At 39.2% G+C, this 18021-nt stretch overlaps 1 protein-coding gene across 10 annotated transcripts in view; it reads right to left on the bottom strand.

Annotated features, from left to right (window-relative positions):
- Positions 1–579: 579 nt before the first annotated feature.
- Positions 580–18021, bottom strand: part of usp (retinoid X receptor ultraspiracle) — a 61182-nt gene continuing 43740 nt past the window's right edge. For 8 of the 10 annotated variants that reach the window (XM_076621839.1, XM_033338321.2, XM_076621835.1 and 5 more), the window contains 5 exons: positions 13221–13350; positions 12488–12649; positions 4010–4316; positions 2598–2923; positions 580–2097 (listed from right to left, as the gene is read on the bottom strand). In XM_076621839.1, the coding sequence (XP_076477954.1) occupies positions 1824–2097; positions 2598–2923; positions 4010–4316; positions 12488–12649; positions 13221–13350 (1199 nt within the window). In that variant the 3' untranslated portion in view covers positions 580–1823. The remainder of the gene's footprint in view (positions 2098–2597; positions 2924–4009; positions 4317–12487; positions 12650–13220; positions 13351–18021) is intronic. The other 2 variants (XM_076621838.1, XM_076621837.1) reach the window with 2 other exon arrangements.

Here is an 18021-nt window from a genome sequence, read left to right as displayed (position 1 = left end):
CTTTTGAATGTTTTTTACTTTTTCCTTTTTTAAGATTTTACATCTCATAATGCAGTGAATTCAAAGGAAAAACCCGAAAATTTTCGCTAATTAGTAAATTTTAGTACATTATCAATATGCTATCGAATTACTTATACTGTTCGCTATTATGTAATCACATAATGAGAAATTGTTATCGAACGAAACGAACGCTGTCGAATAAAGTCGAAAAAATATTAATAAACGAGTTATATGAAAAATTCCATGGAATTCGCTGTATACCAAAAGTAAAAATCGTCCTTAATAAGAAATCCTCTTTCGCATTTCAGTTTATCTTTCAACAGTATGTATGAATCAATGATTCTTGATATATCGAGCGTACTATTTATTCACCGGTTTTGTAACAGCATATGTTACAATTTCAATATTTCTTGTTACAGACATAAGCTGCATATATATACATATAATATATATATATATATATATATATATATATATATATATATATATACATACATATATATATATATATATATATATATATATACATACATATATATATATAAAAAGAAATATTATAATATATATAATCATATATAATTAATAATGAATTAGTAAGTTTTATTTTCTTTCTTCCATACTCTAAAATACAAAACAATAAATTATCGTATTATAGTGCACACACGTATAGAACGTTTCCGTTTTATGCAAGTATGTATAATAATAATAATGATAATAATAATATAATAATAATAATAATAATAATAATAATGACAATAATAATAATAATAATAATAATGACAATAATAATAATAATAATAATAATAATAATATATCTAGATGCGATCGTGGCTCTTTCAAATGACGATCCGAATCGAGGCAGCGTTGGAATGTAAAAATACCCGATAAGCTTACGCTTATTACGGATTGCACCCACGTCGAGGACCGCAATCCATAGAAAAATGGCGGAGATCGTTGGAGAATCGTGTCGTCTGTACAACTATATATGTATTCTGAAAGACTGGCGAAGCAGATTGAAACTGACACGTCAACGATGACAAGAGATAACACAGGTTGTAACAGAGGATGTAACAAAAAGGTAAGAAGAAACATGAGAAAACAGCGTCTTAGGAACTTCCACGTGGTTGCAGAGAGTAAACAGTTCGACGTGAGCGCAATCGAAGCCCAGACTAAATCAAGGATCGGCAATATCCGGTAGGAAATCGTCACGCGTGAGAACTTTGCTCGGACATACGATGGCATGACACACATACTCGACGTGTGTCATAGACTAAAGAATGCAAAGAGAGATCGTTCCAAGGTATACATAAGCGACTTCGAGAGCTTGGAAATTTCATCGAATCGATCGTTTAAAAAAGCGCTGGGGCTCTTTGTTCTCCGCGAGTGTATTATCCGTTGCTCGACTTCCGGCATGCTCTCGATACGAATCGAAGAAAAGGATCGTCTTTACATCAAATATAATGCGCTATCGAACAGATATAAATAAAATGGTGAAGAAGAAGAAACGTAAGTAAATTCCACCTTACTCGACTTCTGTGAGAGTATCAATTTTTCTTTTTGTTTTTTTTTTCTTTTTTCGTTTTTTAACCACCGTGAGAGGCGTGTTAGAGTTACCAACGGGAATTTCTTTTCTTACACACGCATATATATATATATATATCTTGAGTGCTGTTCTTTGTTTTTCTTTTCTTGTTGATATATATCTATGTATATATATCTATGTATACATACATATATATTATATATATGTGTTCTTTTTCATGTTCCGTTATTTTTTTCCTTTATAAATCGGTGTGCCCCAAGACGCGGCACACCTTTTGCTCCTAAGGGTCCGACCGTGACTCTAGCATCTCCACGAGGAAATCGTCGATCGGCACGTCGCCGATCATTTTGAAGAAGAACAGGTACTCCAGACACTTTAATCCGATGGATCGGATGGCCGGCAGACGTAACAGTAATTTCGCGAATCTTCCAGCATCGTCGGGCCAGGCTACGCGACAATAGCCTTCCAGCGCTGCGTAGATCTTCTCGCGGAGCAGGGTCACTTCCTGGATGGATTTTAGTCCTCGGACTTCGGGGTTGAAGAGTATTATAGATCTGTTTGTGATTAATTGCTCGATAAATGAACGTAAACTCGAAGCATATAATAGAGAAGCAAGTTTAATCGTACGCGTAATACAAACGATACTTTTCAATTCCTTCGATCCTTTATAGATACGCTTAATATAAATTGAAAGACGCGATCCAGAAAAATATTAACTCAATACCAACGATTAATCGAGGAACTTGAATAGTATCTCTTCTTAGTGTTTTCTATTTCTATCCTATCTCACATTGCTACTGTAAAACAAGCATCTTTCGAATATACAATAGAACTCCATTTACTTGTGGCTAACTGGAAATCAAATCTGTGGCCTAACGTGAGCTCTTAATTATGCGAATGACGAGTAATAGACCGAACAAAATCAGAGAATATCAGAGGAACAGCTATTATATAAACCGTTGGTCCCCGATCGATGTTCAGGTAAACGGAGTTCCACTATAATCTATTGTAATCGATAATTAATAATTGTAATATAAAAGTAACGATTACCAACCTCAGGCAACCAAGCTCCGTCCTGTCCATCTTCATTTCGCGCATTTTCGATACAAGCTCGGAAAGTACCCGGTCGAATATCGTGCCCACGCCAGCCTGCTGCGCGGAGTTTCGGTGCACCGTGATCCCTGTCGCCAGCACGATACCGTCCTTCACGTCGATCGAACGGTGGGAAAAGGATGCTATCAGCAACTCGTTCCAGCCGGCCCTGAGCAGAAGTACCTGATCCTCCAGCGGCAACGACGTAAAATGCGGGATGTGTTTCGCCCATGCTACCAGCTGGAACAGCTGTTTGTTCGTGGCGTTGCAAATGTGCGACACTGCATTCTGTGCATTGCAAGAGATGCCGAATTAATCGGAGGAGCGTTTCGTGGAACAGCTACGCGCAACCATTCCACGAAAATCAGTTCACAACGTCGTTGTTCATACGGTGGCCGGAGAAAAACTGGCGACAGTTTCCGGTTCGCGTTCCGGTTGCAAAGTCAAATATTCTGATCTTTATTTGAGTTTCCACAGTCAATTAACAAGTTGATCCAAATCCGAAATTTCACGATGTCTCGAAAACGCTCGAAATCCACGATTCGTATCTCTTTTTCTTTTTCTTTTTTTTTCTCTAAGGAATACGTATTTCGCCAGAAGCAAAAGCCCCAAAAAAAGCATTTGCAAAAAGCAGATTATCGATAGAAATCAAAGTTGCTACTGACCAGCATTGACGATAGTCGTCTGTTCGATTTGCAAGGAATTAAATTGTTGTTTTATCTTCTGTCGGTACAAATGACGGTAACGAATTGATGGAATCGTACTAATTAAAATGAGTCGGAACAATTCTGTAAAAAGATACTGGTAAAGTTGAGAAAGAAAGAAGACTTTGAAGTTACATCGATTCATTTTAACGAGATAAATACTTCTGTACCGTTATTATATGTCCTCGATTATTTCGACCAGCTTATTCATCGATGCATACACGACTCGATCAATTTTTTAATTCGCATTACACGACGAAACGATCATATCGGATCGCCAATAAAGGACACCTCGAACGAGATTAATTCAATCACCAGTCCAGGGTCCAATGACGAACAAATTGATTTCGTCCCGGGAGAGCTGTACATTGCATAAAACTGACGTTCCAATCTTACCAGCTTTTCCGTCACGTTCATGTTCGATAAATCGCTGAATGAAACGCAACCACGGTCTTTATCTAACTACTAGTCGAGAACTTCTTAATTAGAAAAAAAAAAAGAGAAAGAAAGAAAAAAGATAGAAAAATAGGACGAGTCGTGTATACCGAAAGTGGAGCGTGTTCAAACGAAAAATAAAATTTCTCAACCGGACAATCGACGTGGTGAACTGTTCCAATTCTACTCTTACTATTTTCGCTTTTTCTCTCCGTCGTTTCTCGTTAATATTTACCTCGTAATTTCCTTGCTGTTCCATTTTGCATTCGACTCGTTTCTCGGCTTCCAGAATACGCTCGATCGGCATGTCCGAGTGCAGGCTACTGGTGCTCTCCACCTCGCTCTGATCCCTTTCCTTGGTACGTTGACGCTCTTCCTGTACTGCTTCTCTCTTCATGCCCATCGCCAGGCATTTCTGGTATCTACAATACTGACATCGATTTCTCTGCCGTTTGTCGATGATGCAGGATTTTTCCTCGCGACACGCGTACGACAGGTCCTTGCGTACGGTCCTCTTGAAAAAGCCCTTGCAACCCTCGCAGCTACGAGCGAAAGAACGGAAAGGTTACTACGGTAAGATGTACCGCCACGAACGATCTTACAACGGACGAGTGCTATAACGAACGATTTTTCTAACTAACATCAATCCGTTATGACAACGTACAAAGATGTTGCGACGAACAGCAAGAAATATCGGACGCTCTGCCGATTTTTCTAGCTCGCTTTCGTTACGACGGTAAATAGTAAACGCTAATGGACGATGCGAACCTGTTTCAAGCTCGCTTGCTTCCACTCTCGTTTAGCGATATCTACCGCGTAGAACGTAGAAGATAGCTAAGCAGCGTAAGAACTGGCGAACAGCGCTATAAACTAACGTGATCCAAGATGAACGAGTACCGGATGTCATAGTCAAGGGGCGAGATTTGTTTATGCATAGATAACGAAGGCTGAAGAAAGCTGGCAAACACGATTGCCTCGTCGTTTTATGATCGCCACTGAATAAGAGAATTTCATATTGTTTTTGCCATTTATTTTCTAGCTTGTATTACACATTTCCAGCGTTTGAATGGTCGTAGCGGTGATAACTTTGCTATTAACCGTGGGCTTGGGACGTGTCGCTTCTAAATACGTACGTGTCGATGTACGTTACAACGAACAGATGCTGCAACGTACGTGGTTCAAGCGTATCTTGCCGTATCGTAATCGATTATGTTCGTAAAAATTGTGATTTCGCTTTACGATTTCTGTCTGCTGAAAAGGATACGCGTACGTTTTGTTTTATTTCATTCTGATTCGGTTCCTAGGAGATACGGGAGAACGCCTTGCAACCCTCGCAGCTGCGAACGAAAGAAAAGAAAGAAAGAAAGAAAGAACTTTATTAGGTTGTCCGAAAAGTTTCTTTCGTTTTATGAAGAAATAATGGACGCGCAACGTTTTTTGTTGTCGAGATATGTATAATTTTCTGTGCTGGACTGGGTTAAATGCGTAGTAGAGATGCTTGTATGTGAGTGTCGGTGTGTGGAGGTGTGTGTGCGCGCGGCGTCTCAAAAACGGATGAATGTAAACTAGTCAGTCGGTTAAGAGTCGGATATGGAAGAAAGTGCTGAGACGCGTGCAAGTGTGTATCGATGAATATATAAGGAATCATCCATGAAATAAATATATTACCATTTTAATATGAATCCTCGGTGTAAATTTAGCGTTCCTATAACATTATTTCGGCTTCAAAGATCCACAATTCTCAATATTTGTTTTATATTATTTTGTCGAATTACGTACGATCCATTTCGTTCTGTCGAGACAAACACCGCGACGTTTCACAGACATGCTTTCACGTTTGTACGAAGCTGCATTGTTATAAAAGACACGTTCGCGAAAGAAAGACATTCTTCGGACAACCTAATACGTATATTTACTCGTTGTGTTCTTTAATAAATTTCGAATAACGCATCTTATTCGTCTTCCCAATGTGTTATTACGTAAAATGTATAGTATAAAGATTCGCGTGTCTTTTTTAAATTTCCTTTGTTATACGAACTGCGACAATCGATTTACTTTCTCCCAAGAGACGTATCGTTTCGTTAAAATACCGTGGAAAATTATTGGATCATAATGATCACGCTGTAAATCCTCAAAGTCCAAACACCCGGTAACATTACTTTCGTCGAGGTGACTTATTCGTGCAGGTTGCAACTTTCGATTGTCTGGTGGCGACGATGTTCTGTCCGGGACAGCGGATTACGCGAAAGAAATCGTAAACCCGGGATACTTTATTCAAAGGATCCTTGGATTAGTCGAGCGGAGCAGAGCGAAGGAGCCGGATAAGACGCGCCAACGAATTCCAACTCTTTTTACGACGCACGAGTCGGTGTTGTCTGGGTTTTGCAGTGATTCACACACCGAAACCGCGAATTCCTCTTGATCGTGTCGAAATTTATTCGAAAGTATTTTCTAACACTTGGGAAGATGCAACGAGGGAAAACGCAATTTATGTCGTTTCCTAGTTAATTTTGTACCTCTGGAACGCGTTTGATGTAATCGATGGAACGTTCGCGACAGTAATTTGCTTACAAAGGTAACTAAGAGTCCTAAGATCTAGGAATTTGGTCAACGAATTTGAATTTTAAGAAACTTTAGTTAGAAAAACATCGAAACTGTCAGAGAAGAATTTCGAGGGCTAGGAATGGATAATTCGAAAAAACACCACCGTTCCTATTTCTTCCTTTATTTTTTCTTTGCCAATATCGTGTATTTAATAAATACATTTTTATTTAAAAATCTTGTTCGAATCGTGCCACGTTCGAAACACACGTCCGATACTTTAGCCGATAGAAATCTTCTTACGATTAATTTAGCTTTTTCTATCTTATAGAAAAAGTTAGAGAAAAATAAATATCTTTTTGAAATTCGGTGTTTCATTTTTTGACAAAGAAATTGGTAATTTAAAAATCTTGCGTAATGGTAGCTCTAATCAGCACGAGATTTCAAACGAACTTAACGATGCAAAGACACGAAGGAAAGAGGTGCATCCACTTGTCGTCGCTATTAAAAGTGAAAACAAGAGAAAGGCACGCTAAACCGTGTCGAAAATACGCGCGATGTTTTGTGACCGGCTGGAGCAAAAATAAATTCTTACTCGCGGAATGTCGCCACTGTTACTGGAGAGGTTCCAATTTTAAAAACGAGTCTCGCCAATGGTTGGCCATCATCGAGATCTTAACGACAACGGAAAGTGGAAAGGTTGTTTGCGATACTAAAAATTTAAACGGTCCTCGAGAATACGTTCCACGAGTTTCGTCAAAATTTATCATCCTCGTTAGCTTCGAGGAAGACAGACATATTAGATGCGACAACCGAAATGAATTAAAGTCTTTTTTAATTAGCGTCTGTATACGTTTCGTCTTCACAGCACGTACTACATTTTCGTATTTGTATGTGAAAGTACACGATATGAAATTTAATATATTCGCGCATACTTTTTTTCTAGCCACTCTGTACTGTAGAAAAATTGTACGTGCGCGTTGTATTTGTTGCAGAAAACATTTTGAAGTTTCAGTAACATTGGAACCAGACATCACACTGTCGTGATATTGGTCAAGTGTGAAACCAATTTAAATCCTAACGTCGGTAAACGAAAAGAGAAGAGATTTGGAATAACAATAAAATGGAAAGAAAGAAGTAAAATAGAAGCAAATATTCGATCATAAAATGTTTCGTTCGTTCGGATCATGCGGTTCTTATCGAACGCTTCTGCTTTGCTCGGTTCGTAAATTCGACGAACGCGAAAGAAGAACAATACGGAATAGTAATCCTATGGATCTCGACGAATGTCAAAACTCTGTCTCTCGCGACCTTCGCTAGGAATAGCACGACAATACGCGACTTATCGAGGATTTATTCGTGTTTTCGGCTATGAAATCCGCTAAAAGCAACGCGGCAGCGACGAATGGAACAATTTTCTGCTTCCATCCGTTTGCACCGTCGCGAGGGCGAAACAACGCTTATTCGTTAGCGATGAATTTGAACGAGCGGTAAGTTTCAATGGCTGATAAAATACGTCGAAGTGTTTAAGAAAACTCAGAAAGATTTTGGAACAATTGCAAACGATACATACTTCTGAAAAGTAATGGGAAATTAATATTCATATTCTACATTCTGATCTTATTTACACTTCTTTCTAATCGCAAACGCTGTAGGTACATAGAAAGTGAAATGTGTGAAAGACACGCGAGAAAATTTCTGGACCACCGTGAAAGTCGTTTGATCTCGTCGAGTTTACACGAAAGACAAATAAGTCTGACGCGGGACACGCGTGGAGAAGCTCGACCCATGGACCAAAGTTCCGCCATAGGAAACGCGCAAAGGCCTCCGGCATTTGCCTATCAATAACATCGATTTTCTTTGATCTACTACCGTTTAATGTTTCTCTACGAGTAAAGTAACTCGTAATCTCGCGTAATCTCCTTGAAGACCTACTTAAATCGTGTTGTGAAAATAAAGAAAGCTTCGACAGCTATCGTACGTAATAGACATCGATTAAGAAGGATTCAGGTTTTTCTACGACGTTCCGTTCACTTTGTCAAAACATTACACGGTTTATTTAGATCTATTTAGATAATTTTTAAGTTTCAAAACTAAATAGCTGGAGGAAATGAAATTAAACTTTGCTATACTTGTACTAATGACACGGTAGAGATGGTTCTGTCTGTATACAAGCTCGATGGTCAAAGTGTCGAGAACTCGTTTCGACGAGCTCGGTCTTCCATTAATTCCGTCGAGTATAATTTCTCGTTTAATTATACAGTCTCGATCACGTTTTATCAGCCTAATCGCTTTATTAATTATTGAACTACTTTGCGACCACTCTTGGATTTATGCTGTAAAAAGCAGCAGCGAGTCTAACGTACAAGGGAAAAAAGAGATTACTAGAGACTAAAAAGAAAGAAATCGCGTCTTTCGAGTTTCTTGCTGTAATTCATGGCTAATAGGCAGAATCGATAAGATTTGATTAATCTTGAGAGACTTCTCTAAAAATAATCTCTCTTTAGTTTTACGACATTCGTTATCTTTGTTACAATTTTAGCATTTCTTCATGATCCATTGTTCTCGATTTTTCGATCTTTTTTCCTTTTCAACGCGCCTTGTTTTCCAGCTATCGATATCGCTAGCCCAATTCATTCTTCCATCTGCTATTACCGTTGTATTGCCTCTTTTGAAAAATTCTCCGTCTGAAAAGCGTCGACAGAAACATTTCTCGGCAAAAGGTAATCGAAAACAGATAAAAGAAAAAAAACTTTGACTGCGTTAAATAAAGAAATTAAAAATCCATCGCTGGGAGGAAGTCATAAAGTGCATAGAAAATACCAGTCAGCCAATTAATCATGAAGAGCAGGAAGAAACGAAGGAAGAAAGGATTGTTGTTTCTTACAGACCGGCGATATATCTGACACGGGCCCTGATAATGGCCGTGATTGCTTAATTAGCTGCCACTGGAGCAAAGTGGCTGCACGAACAGCAGAAGACAAGGCTCGTCGTCCTCCCTTGCCCCGTAGGAACTACGGCTGGCTAGTCGTCCTAACCACGCGAGCAAGTCCAAGGTTGTCGAGACTCTGATGCAACGTGAACCATCATCATCGGCCGTGGTCACTGATCACACACGCGCAATACCCAAAGTGGGGAGGCGGATGACGATCGGAGTGGAGCACAGTGATACGCTCTGTGTATGACTTGAAAACGATTGGAATTGCGAGAAGAGTGCCAAAGAATCGATAATTTAAATGGGCGAGTTTCAGTTTAAATAAAGAAATTTCGAACGTTTAACCGCAGCGAGAAAAATTAGGATTTCAGATTTAAATACAGAAAGTTGGAAGTTTCGGTTTGCATAGAATAAATCGAGACTTTGAAGGTTGGAATTTTTTACTTTATTTTAATTTCAAACGAACGACGTAAGAAAAAAAACAAGAAAGACAGAAAAGATAAAGGAAGCGAAAAACCAGTAAGCTTGTAGCTTTCAAGATCGTTTTATCGCGCGTTTATTACACATTGATGATCTCGAGTTTTTCGAGCGACTCACGTGCAACGCACGACGCTTAATCGGTCGATGACGTCTATTACGTGGAACATCGGTTGGTTCTTAATCAATTAAAAGCAAGATAGCAAGCGATACGTGGTAGAAATGGTTCGGAAACTCGATAGCCAACGCTCGATCATTTCTTCTTGCATACAGACACGTTTCATCCAATTAAACGAAAAAAGAGAGAAACGAAGAACTTTATTAACCCGAGTTTTCGTCGAGTATTGCAAAATTTCTACGGCGTGCACATCTATAAATATACTTATCTTTAACATCGTTTTTCAAGACGAAAGCGATAAACGCGTTGACGAGAAGTCCTCGACGTTAAAGTTTAATTTTTCGTCGCGTTACGGAAGAGAGTCATCGTCGACTTCTTCGTCTGACAGATTCATCCGTTAGGAACGCGTTACATACGAGTTTCTTGTGCGTTAAAATATTTTTCTTGTTTACGTTAATTCTTGCAAACCTCGACAGAATGATAATCGACTTGAAGTCGAAACAGTAAGAGTTACGTCAACAAGGTTAAAAAAACTAAAAATAAAAAAAAGAATAAATAACAAAATACTTCGTCTAAACTACGAATCTTCATGGAGGTTGTTCTCCGATCAACAGATTGCCGATGTTTGCTGTGCATACACGATAATATTCTTATCTTCGGTTTGTGTCCCCAAACAAAAGCGTCTAATCGCGTTTCTAGCGCTACAAACTTATCCAATTGAAACTTTTATCGACTTCCTAATTTCGTGTGAATTCTGCACGCCGTAATGAGTAGGGACGAGAACCAAGAAAGAAGGTGGCCTGCCTACCTACTCAAGAAGCTAGTCGAAGGTGTGTTTCACGAATTGTTTCTTCTATATCTGGCGCGCGAATAAAGATGCCTGTACATTGCACAGTGTACGCTCGTTTGTGCAAGATGATATATTTCACTAAATGGATATTTATATCCGTCTCTTGATGTCGTTATTAATGTTATTAATTTAACCCTCATCCATCTCTTCTTACAGTAGATATAAAAAGATTGTACGTCCTCTGTATCATTTTTTATCGTACTTTTTAGCTTCTAGAACTCGTAAAGCCATGACGAATCTTTTTTGCGTCGTAAATTCTCAGAAATTTTGTTTCTATCGCGCGTCGCTTCGTGAAAATTTTAAGGTAAAAGAAATTTATTAAGTTGTTAATAAATTTGAATTCCTTCGACTCCAGAATAATATAGGAGTCGATAAAAATATATGTAACCTGTCATTAAAAAAAAATTGATGGTTTATTATCCATCCATCATGGTCTCGTGTCCTTCGTGTCGAGGCAAGTGGTTTTTCGTGAAAAAAGAGCGATTTACGAGCGACTTATTTATCGTATTTTATATACAGAGTTACTAAAAAATACGTCACCATTCATGGGATATTTTAGTATCCAGGTGTTACATAATTCTATAAGAGATGAATTATTCCTAAGTCACCTGGTATCGATCAATTTAATATGGGACGTGGACTATTCTACTTTCTATTTCAGTCTTCGAATAAATCCATCCTGTGTCTCAACCTCTTCTCTCTTAATTCTTTTAGTGTTTTTTTTGTCTGTAAGTTACTATTCGTCGATTCAATTCCAAAGCTAAAACGAAAGAAATATTTTTCATTTTTCTCCTTTCTTATTCAGTCGATAGCCATTCAGTCTGCATTTTCTCAATAATCAACGTTGGAAAAATGTTATAACTGTCTGCATCTGATTGTACCACGTTATTGGCATAAACACCTTGTCGTTACAACGATATCGCAGTAAGAACGATCTCTTTGTAACGACATTCAGTGCAATTCAATAAACGGTGCCGGTTGTAGGTCTGACAACAAACGAGAAGAGATACAGAACGAAGGCAGTGGAAGGTCGGAGGTGACGATAACTAAAAAAAAAACAAGCATTTATCATTGCATCCAAGACGACGTTATCGTGACCACTACGTTATAGGTAATTGTTGAAAATGACAACGTGAGTTCGTGCTCGCCCCCCATATGCAGATGCGTTAGTTATACGAAATAGTAACTAGAAGATAATCCTAGTTACAATCGATAGATTTAATCGACAGGCTTAAGATGTTTTTTTGTTTTTATTCCTAGCTTTTGTAAGTGCAATAAAGGTTTTTTTGGCTCAGAACGGTGTGATAGATTTATCCATTCAATAAAATAATAACTATCGTGATCCTATCTCTGAGTACAGAAATAACAGTAAATCAACGAAATTTATTAATACGTTCTGAAGCCACCCCCCTCCCCCTAACTATCCAGAGGTCAAGGTTATCGAAGCGAATTCATCGATCTCGAAGTGACCGTCACGACTGATGAAAAAATCGTCCGATATCCGGAACGAGACCGATTTGTATTCATTGCTGAAAACCTTGACAAATTGGCCTCATAAAACAAGGAAACCTAGGAGAATCCCTAAGCTCTTATAGCAAATTCGTAAAAATAATAGAGAAGAAAGGTATTTTTTTCGAACATTTTTATTTCGCACAGTCCAGAAACTGAATAGCTTGATCAACGTACTAGCAAGGAAATTAATTCGGAAAGTTTGCGAATTTGCTTCGCATACGATTGTCCGTTAGTTTATTCAGTTCGTTCGTAAACTTGTAAATGTTAATGTCTGACTTACCTATAGACACCATAATGCTTGCCACTGGCACGGTCACCGCAGATCGAGCAAAGATGCTTGCTTCCGGAAAGAGGGTGGTTCGGCGGATAGGGTGCGGCTGCTTTGTTCTGTCCACTCGGCGACGTACTCAGAAGGTTGCTGTGACAACCAGCGGTGAAGGATCTTACATGCAAAGAAGAGAGTAACAAAAACTCCAGCTACGAAACTACTGACCCGGATCGAGCAAAATACCGTGAAACTTTTTTTTTAAACAATCACCTCTGTATACGAAGTGGATTTTGCAACGTATTTTCTACTATTAACAGGCCGCTAGTAAAATTTGGAACAACTTTTCAAATTACCGTGTGTCCAAGTTTCTAAATAACTTCGTAACATTCGTTCCAGAGTTATCGTTATCAAATTAAGATAACTTTTATTATTATAAAAACATTCGGAAGATTTCGTTTTACAGCTTCCATAGGCAAAGGTTCTTAGCTTTAAATATGCCAACGACGCTCTATGTGTTACGTGGCAATAAAATGGTAGAAAGAAAATAAGAAAAGGAACGGTATGTTGCTCGATTTCTATAAGGGCGCGACTACGTTCATGGTAAACCCTCTATTTACGATATCTTCGCCAGAATGCCGTTTCTTCGCTGTCTGTCGAACCGAATTCAATTGTACCTCCGTGGCATCGATACAACGATAATCGTTAGATCGTTACAAATTATCGAGAAAATGGTGGTGTTACTTACCCAGGACTATTGGGACCGGAAGGACTGAAATTCCCTGGATTGATGAGGCTCGCTGTGTCAGGTTTCATGTCCAGTGGACTTTGCGGACCCACCGAGGACATGGACATGTTACTGTTGTCCAGACTCAACCCTGGAACAAACAAGTTTTACGTTATTAAGGGAATACGTTTCTTTTCTTTTTTCCTCTTTTTTTGTAAAACGACGAGATTGGTTTTTTTTTTAAGAGAATCGTTTAAAAATAGCAAAATACTGTTTGCATTAGGTTCATTAAATTATATTATATTAAACATATATTAAATACGGATTTAGTAAGTATAACTTGTTTTAAATCAAATCTATCGAACGGTGTTCGGATAATTCCTTAGCCAATGGCTAATTTGTAATCTTTGTAAACGTTGCTCGTAACACACGTGTCCCAAATAACGTTACTTTCTATCGCGTCACAGAATTACACTTTTACTCCATTAATATTCACGAGACAGCGTCCTTTTACTTTCAACCTCGACTGACCGAGATTCCCATTTGCCGACCGATCGAGGACGACTCGTCTTGTCCAAGACGCAACCACGTTAACTACCACCACGAGACTCGGAGTCATGATTTACAGCTACAGGAAGAACCGATACGATATTAATCAGCGTGATCGTTGCAAATTCTATATAGGCACGCGTATAACGTAATATACAAATGTAACGCTGTTAAGTAAATTACATGTAAAATGTAATTCTCTTTACATCGTGTCGCGCATGATACAAAGTGTTTTTCATAAAGCACAGCAGATTCGGAATAAATTCTCGCAAGTGTTGAAATAATTGTACGTAATTGTATAATTGTGTACGTAAAACTACCTTAAAATCTACCTTATAATAGGTCGAGTAACTACTCGCAAATGTACTCAACGTGTAGCATAAATTTTCGCGAAAGCTTTGCTTCGTTCCATGACAAAAACGTAACAGCTCTAACGAGACGAGAAAATGGATAAAACGGATTCCGACTTGCCATTGCAAAACATCGCATCGCAGCTTTATGTCTCAATAGAAGAAGCAACGTCGAGTAAGTCGCGGTACAAATTGCTTGTTTCACCATATCGTCCCTCGTAATTCGCGTGGTTCCATCATCGTGCTCCATTCTCTACTACGGTAACTGTCTCGATGCTTTTTTTCCACGCTCTATTTCGAGCGCGATTTACGATGAACCATGCACCAGTCGAACAGACACTCGCATATACCTACACGTCGTGGATTTTCTGTCGTGGCGTACAGAGTATCGGAAGATAAACGACGTTTTAACAGGGTTTGGACGAGCATCGTGGCCGTCTGCTGTTATTTAACGAAGGGGAGAGGGATGTAATCGTTGAAAATGACAAAGAGGAGAGCGAAGAGGCAAGTGCAACTGTGTAAAACGACGGAGATCCGGGGCGAGTTAGGGAGAGACAGGGAGAGACAGGGAGATCTCCGAACCCCTAAGGATGCTAGCAAGTGCACCAATAGTTGTAAATTCGATGTCATAATTCTTTCCTCTCTGTTCTATTTTTCCTTTTGTTCTTTTATTTTATAGCACGTTCGTTCCGTAATTATTTTATTTTCCTCTTTTTTCTCTTTTTTTTTGTCTTATTTTACGCAAGAGAACCCCCTTCTCTTAAATCTCTTTCATTTTCATTTATAGTTAAACAGACAAAATCCTTCACGCGCAAAGCCAACCATATAACTTCAAGGTTAAAATGATCAACGAACTATGTTTCGAAAACCTCTATATCTAACGATGTAACAAATTAATTCAAGAAAGAACAGTTTAAAATTCAAAAGAAACCGCGGTTCAGTGGATTAATCGTTGGCATTCGAGGCTAGTAATAGTTAAAAGGTTAAACGACGCGCCACCGTATCGGCCGTTTGTCAGCCGCACGTTTCCGCGGAATATATAATTACAACGAGGTCGCATCTCTCATCGGTGACTTCTATTTCGAGTGTTAGGGTCGTCGATTGTGCGTTGCTAATCGCGGTCGTTTATTAGGCGCCGTTACGCCGTTTGCTTTAATTACGCAATCGACGTGCGTGCAAAACGGAGCGAAGGTCGCCGACAGACGGCGAAACGAAAGCACTTTTCGTGTCTGCATTCAACGAATCCGTCTCCTCTTTACGCTACTGCGTGTAAAAATTAATTCGATGTGTTCTTTTTTTTTTTACAGATTTATCGTTTGTTCATAAATTTTGCATTTGAATCAATTACATCTTGTTCGAACGATCAAATCGTTCAAATTCGTCAAACTTATTTCTGTTAACACGCTAAAACTTGCATTACGCAACGCTTCATTTATATTTTCTTCAACTAACAACTCTAACAGTTTACATTATCCTTTTCCATTTTTTTAAATGGGAAGTTGTTTAAATTTTAAATAATTTTCTGATCGATTCGACATAAAGCGGATGAATTAATCTTCAGATTGAATAGTTCCAACGTTATAAGTCTAAATGATTCGAGAAAGGCGTTGAACAAGACGTTCATCCTTTACAGGGGCGACCGTTTGAATGCTCAAGAGCAGATCGTCGCAGATTTCGAAGCAGATTTTTACGCTTCTATAGGTATGCTGCAGGGTGTTCCTCTCGTCGATTATTAGATCGATTTTCAAGAAGATTCGGGTAATCTGACCCTTTTCGGGCTAGTGTGTCAAGGGCGACTTGTGTGCTCGATGGTGACGCAAGAGGTTCCGTGGAAATTACCTGTTGCGAGGTTAGTGAAGACCGAGCTGGTGAAAAACAACGCTTTCAAATTTCGGGCAATGTTGTAACCACAACGCCTCGATAAAATTCATCTTTTTTTTTCACAGAGACGATAGTAACAGGGAATACCAATCGACAGATCCCACAACAAAAGTAGACTAAATACATCGTTTTAAAAAATGCAAGGAAACTACAGGAAACCATACGCAAGATTCGCTTTCGTTTAAAAAGCTGTATTATGAGTTTTCAAGCGTTTAACGCTGCGTCGTAACACGGTACGTCGTTTATTGGAAAGAAATTTTAATTAATACTAAAAACATAAAATAATAATAATAATATGATAAGATATAATAACAAGAATATTAAAAATGTAGATATAAACGGTTCTCGTGGAACTAAGAGTCAGTGAGACAGGAGGGTCAAAGGTCTATAGCCGCATCTATAGCAACTTGAAACAACGTTCGAGGGAACGTTCGGGTTGCGAGAGGTGTGAACGTGGCTTTAAGCGTGGCAAAGGGGGTGGGAGACGAGGACGCGCGAGAGTGGCTGCAAGGCCAAGTCCGGTGACGGTATATTATACCGGGGCAGTGTCGGGCACCTTGACCAGGCGCAAACACACCCGGTGCAACGCTCGAAACCGTGTTGCATACGGCTGTACCGAAATGCAGAAAAATTCCAACGATTGTAGTTCTACGAATATATTATGTACTTTGTAGGACACATTTTGAAATTTCATTAACAATCGTACTTAACGTCGTTACATTAGGTTCTCTCGAAAGTTTCATTCGTTTTACAAGGAAATAATAGATGCACGACATTTTTTGTTTGATATTGTTTTATTGAATTATTGCAATGGAAGAAAATGGATCATACGCAATTCAATAGAATAATATGCTTTGCACTGGTACAGTTAACGCTGCTCCATGTTCCACGCTGTTTGAGATTTCTAAGCAAAAGCCCACGAGATTCGTCTATCGCGATTACATTGGAAAAGTTTGCGATTTCTATGTATGTATATCTTGAGATTAGGTTCGACGTTGAGGAAACGCAACTACCCTTTTAAACCAGACAGTGAATGTTACGCATTGGTGGAAAATTTGAATGTAGAAATTTAAAAATACACAAGATATTCTAGACACTCTGTTTGTTATAATATTCGTATTAGATGTTCACACGCCTCGAGCAAAAACATAAGAAGAAAAAAGCGAATAAAAAGGAATAACCGAGTACTTTGGCAACGAATCGCATGCATTTTTCATCGGCAACGAGCGAAAGGAAAAGAATAAATTACGGCAAAGTGACATGGGAAGAGGAAGCCGGCGAAACGGGAAGAAACGGGAGGTAAAACGTAAGACGTTGGAAACAGGGCGAAAGAGAGGGAAAGCAGACCGACCTACGCCAACAATGAGTCAAGTGCGTCGGCTTTTGAATATTTAAGACATATATTCCCCTTTAAAGGCGCGTCGACCGACCGAATCGAGCATGGCCTTTCGAACAACCTGATTTTCAAGGGCGGTACAAGCAAAACGCGAAATTGAGAATGGTCATGTTCCTCGCGTGGCCGTCGAGCATCGATCATATTCTCTACCCTGACGACTAAACGTGTCCAGGCTTCTCTCGTTCCGCACTATCATCCATCGAAATGTAATCGCGTGGCTCCCTGCGAGCGGGTAACGCGTTCGAGTGGACTGAAAGGGGATGAAAGCGTCGCGGTTCGTAATTCCACGTGATGGATGAAAATTTGAAGGAAGATGGAACATCGATACGATGGAACTTGCGATCGATTCGAAACGAAATAGTTATTTCTTGGTAACTTTGATGGTTTCGTGATTTATGATTTTGCCACGTTGGGAAGAGCAGGCTCAAGGTATTAGGGTGACATCTGTGACGTACGGGGGGTCTTTTGACGAATTTTTCGTCAACGAAACCCCAGACAAGGGAAGAATGGACGAACCGAGGGAGGTAATAGCACGGATATAACGGAGATAAGAGGAACGAGAGCCTGACGAGCCGTGACAAAAGGGAACCGTTATTAAAAAAGCGGCATAATAGACGACATCGTGTCCATCCCCCTATCGATAACG

This window comes from Bombus vancouverensis, chromosome 9 (assembly GCF_051014615.1).
Source record: "Bombus vancouverensis nearcticus chromosome 9, iyBomVanc1_principal, whole genome shotgun sequence".
Classification (NCBI taxonomy): Eukaryota; Metazoa; Arthropoda; class Insecta; order Hymenoptera; family Apidae; genus Bombus; species Bombus vancouverensis.
The sequence above is the reverse complement of the archived record's forward strand: the minus strand, read 5'-3'. Positions and strand labels throughout refer to the sequence as shown.